The sequence below is a fragment of the Megascapheus bottae genome, chromosome 16, assembly GCF_031878675.1.
Source record: "Megascapheus bottae isolate mThoBot1 chromosome 16, mThoBot2.hap1, whole genome shotgun sequence".
In the NCBI taxonomy this organism is placed as follows: domain Eukaryota; kingdom Metazoa; phylum Chordata; class Mammalia; order Rodentia; family Geomyidae; genus Megascapheus; species Megascapheus bottae.
This window is the reverse complement of record NC_143524.1, coordinates 39,609,458-39,614,003: the sequence shown is the minus strand read 5'-3', so window position 1 is coordinate 39,614,003 and position 4,546 is coordinate 39,609,458. Positions and strand designations below refer to the sequence as shown.

Genomic DNA, 4,546 nt, shown 5'->3' with positions numbered 1-4,546 from the left:
AAAATCAGAAATTGACCCAAGTTCTTAAAGATGCTTTTGCCAGTAAATTATATTATCCTAATATATCCTGACAAGCTATTTGAAGAAATAAAAGACGTTAGTTACCTCGTTCTTTTTATCAAAGTTAAAATCCAAGTAGATCAAAGCCTGCAATGTGAAAATGAAATCCAGTAAATGTATGTCTAGAAAGATAGGAGAGATGATTTAAATAATATTAAATTGAGAAATGTTTATCCAACCATAACGCAAAGATGAGACTTCAAAAAGGAAAAGATTTTACATTAAACCATTTGAAACTTGCTGAGTAACACAAGGAAAGAAATACCATATGGGCATTCAGGAATAAGTGAAAAAACATTTCAGTGATTACAAGGTGCATATCAAAGAATCAATTTAATTTGTCACTCTCAAAAGACAAAAATTAATTTGTCCATTTTGAGCTGAACTCCACCTGCAACAGTGTATCTGCAAACATGCATGTAGATGTTCAACCCAGCTCTATTTTTTCAATGTATTTATTTTTTATTGTGATTAATAAAAGGGCTACATTATATTCACCAGATAGAAGGGGCATAACTTCAAAAACAATGATACCCTTTCTCATGACATGGTCCCCATTTCCCTCCCACCCTTCCCCCACTCATTTGATTTCCCCCTTCCCTATCCAATTTCAAATAACCAATTAAGCACATATAAAATATATCAGATAACAAGGTGAAATAATGTAACAATACGAGATAACCAAGGGATGGCAAAAGAGATGAGAGATAAATAGTACATTAAGGACAACAATCACTCATTATATGGCTTTTGTTTCCTTATCCTGGAGGTGCTTACATTTAGTGTCATACTATTTGGCCTATGTCTCTAGATTTTGTTCTATTGTAAATCTCTGCTAGGAGAGCCCAAGGTTTCTACTGATTATGACAAATGAGGGAGACTCTTGGGCCTATGTTCCTTTGAGTCTGGCTTACTTCATTTAATATGATTTTTTCTACGTCTTTCCATTTCCTTACAAATTAACCCAGCTCTATTTAAAACAGGAAAAACCCTTAAATGTTCATTAAGAGAGAATTCAGTTAAAGATTACACACTAAAAGAATGCTATAGGTTTATACAAGATGCTTTATGTATAAAAGAAAAGATATAAAGCTTCATGTTGGGGGGAAGGATGCATTTGCCATTGAGTATGTCCATATGTGTTTATGCCTGGCATTTTAAGGATATAAAAGAAATTGATGGCACTGGACATCCTAAAGTCATTATATTGGAAGTAGGTGAGAGAAGCCTGGAGTTTCCTTTCTTCTATTTTTTGTAATTTATATCCCTCAGTGCTATTTTAAAATGTTACCAAGTAATTGTATGATATTTACAACTGAAAGTACTCAGTTAATATTGAGGGCACTTCAGTGTCACTTCTTTAAAGATTGATGACCTTCCATCCATACACACAACCCTTCCAGCAGGCAGGTTAAATTAGGAGAGCGCTCTTTCCTAGCATGGTCCACACTGAATTGCAACTGGCTATTTACATATGTATGTCTGCTCACATCCAGTTGATTCATCATTACATCACTTTCATTTAGCCTGTACCATATGGAAGATGGGCACTGTATTTTGGTAACGATAAGAATCTATGAATGAAACTTTCCCTGTTTCTACTATCCACATTCAGCCAGCCTCAGCTGTGTCTCAGGGCCCTGTATAGGTCTCTATTCATACTAAGGTCATTTTACTTGGTAATGTTTTGTGGGCTCTTCCATTAGATTCCATGAGAACAAAAACAATGTGGCACCCAATCTCTATCCCAGCATCAAGCACACTATCTCACCCTGGGTAGACCCCAAAAGCCCATATTTATTAAATTAAAGTGAAAACATGTTCACTATTAACATGCAAATATGATCTTTTCAGGGAAAATTGCGGTCTGATTCCACGAAGGAATGAACTTAGATTTTTAAAATACATTTAAAAAGAATAAAGCTTGGGCCGGGAGTTTGGCCTAGTGGTAGAGTCCTTGCCTAGTGTGCACAAAGACCCGGGTTCAATTCTTCAGTACCATACATATAGAAGAAAGCAAGAAGTGGGCTGTGGTTCAAGGGTAGTGCTCAATCCCTGACTTCAAGGCCCAGGACTGGCAAAAAGAAAAAAGAATAAAAAGAATAAAGTCCAAGACATATTAACTACATTCAAGTATTAGGAAAATAAGGCCAAATTTTTATCATCAGATACTGGAACAAAGACATCGAGTGCTTTGTTCTTTCTGAGTTGTCTAGTCCTTTTTAAGCCACACTTCTTTTTTTACAGCAGGTGAGCGTACAAAATGGCAAGAGGCAATCGGACCACAGTGACAGAATTTGTCCTCATGGGATTCACAGACCGTCCTGAGCTTCAGCTCCCCCTCTTTGTGGTATTCCTGGCAATTTATCTCATCACTCTGGTAGGAAATCTTAGCTTGATCCTGGTCATCAAGGCAGATTACCGGCTCCACACCCCTATGTACTATTTCCTCAGTCATCTGGCCTTCATTGATCTGTGTTACTCATCATCCATTGGGCCGAAGATGTTACAAAACTTACTGGTGAAGAAAAAAAACATCTCCTTCTCAGGGTGTTTTGCTCAGCTGTACTTCTCCAGTGCTTTTGCCACAACCGAATGCTTCCTTTTGGCCACAATGGCCTATGACCGCTACATGGCTATCTGCAACCCCCTGATTTACACAGCCATTATGACAGAGCGGGTCTGCAAGGAGTTGGTGGTAGGCGTCTATACCTATGGCTTCCTCAACTCTGTGATACAGACCATCCTGACTTTTCAGCTGTCTTTCTGTGATTCCAATGTGATCCACCACTTCTACTGTGCAGATCCCCCCCTTCTTGCCCTCTCCTGCTCTGACACCCACCACAAGGAAGAGCAGCTCCTTATCTTCTCAGCAGTGAATCTCACTGGCTCCCTCCTCACTGTCCTTATCTCCTATATATGCATCCTCTCTTCCATTATAAAAATCCAGTCTTCTGAAGGCAAGTGCAAAGCATTTTCCACCTGTGCCTCTCACCTCACTGTGGTCATCATCTTCTATGGAACACTATTTTGCATGTACCTGCGACAACCTAAAGCAGAGTCTTCATGGATGTACACCAAAGTGGTCTCTGTGTTTTACAGTCTTGTAATTCCCATGCTTAACCCTCTGATCTACAGCCTGAGGAACACAGAAGTAAAGGACACTCTGAAAAAATTGCTAGAAGGCAAAGCATCCTAGAGAGTGGATTCTCTGAACCTGGCACTAGGAAAATGTGGGTGATCCACTACATAATAAGACCAATCCAGTGGAAATTCAGCAGGCTAATAATTGCCACCCAATCAGAAAGCAGTTGATCACTTTGGGGCTTTTAATAACCAAAAGTAATGGACCCCTTGCTTTACATAGTAATAGTCTAACTGATTATTATGATTGAATCAGCATCAATTTGTAAGCTAGAATGTCAGCAACTATATCCTTCATGTGTTGAAAAGTAAGTGATGTACTCCTCCCTAGATGATAACAATATGAGCTCTGAATTCCAAAAGGTTCTCAAATCAACATTCTGGGTAAAACCTTTCATTAATGGAGATGGACATAAAATCTATTATTAGAAGCAGTTTTCTGCTTAACTGGCTATGTTAGAATAAATGATGGTTAGAATTTAAAAGCATTTCTTCATAACACATTGCTACAGATGCTAGTCAAATATCAAGTCCAGCTCACAAAAAGCTTCTTTATTTCAGACATGGCTCAAATACTGCATGCCTGTAATGAATATAGACAACTAGGTAGTGAAAATAGAGGTGGAAGTAAGTTAAGCCCCCAGAGAAAAGGGTCCTTGTTTTCCTTTATATTTGGAAGCTAGCTTTAGCTTACAATTTCATAATTAAATGCAGTGGCTGACATACAAATATATACAAATGTATTAACTGAAATATAATTGATTCAGGGGATAGCTCGAACAATATGATGCCTTAGAAAGCCAAAATCAAAATTCAGTAAAATCAGACACACAGGAAGCAGCTACTTGAAGTGAGGTAGGGTCATCGGGGAAAGGGTAAAAAATTAAGAAGAGTGAAGGGAATGCAGACAAGAATCCAATGTATATCCTACAAAATTAAGATGAGTGAGGAAAGAAGGATAGATATGGGAATATGGGAGACAGTGTGCAAAGGTGTGACATTGATCAAGGAACATTGCATTCATAAACTGCATTGTTAAATGGCAACTCCTTTGTATAACTAGTTAAAGACAATAGTTTTCGAAAGGATAGAAAGAAAAGAAGAACTGATTCCAAAAACTATGAGGTTTGTTTAGAGAAAAGGAAGTTGATTAGAAGAAATAAAGAAAAAGACTAGGAAATTTTCCAAGAGCTTAGAAGTAGTCAGGGTTTAATTTTTTTTGACTTGCTTAAAAATGCAGAAAATTCACCATGATTGTTTTCTGTTTCATTTTGTTTTGTGGGGAAGAAGAAGAAAGAAAGAAAGAAAGAAAGAAAGAAAGAAAGAAAGAAAGAAAGAAAGA

At 37.6% G+C, this 4,546-nt stretch overlaps 1 protein-coding gene across 1 annotated transcript; it reads left to right on the top strand.

Moving 5' to 3' along the window:
• The first annotated feature begins 2,323 nt into the window (after window positions 1-2,323).
• On the top strand, window positions 2,324-3,259 carry LOC150053218 (olfactory receptor 5M5-like). Its single transcript, XM_090348967.1, has one exon. It carries the CDS (start codon window positions 2,324-2,326, stop codon window positions 3,257-3,259), a length of 936 nt encoding a protein of 311 aa, XP_090205093.1.
• The last annotated feature ends 1,287 nt before the right edge of the window (window positions 3,260-4,546 follow it).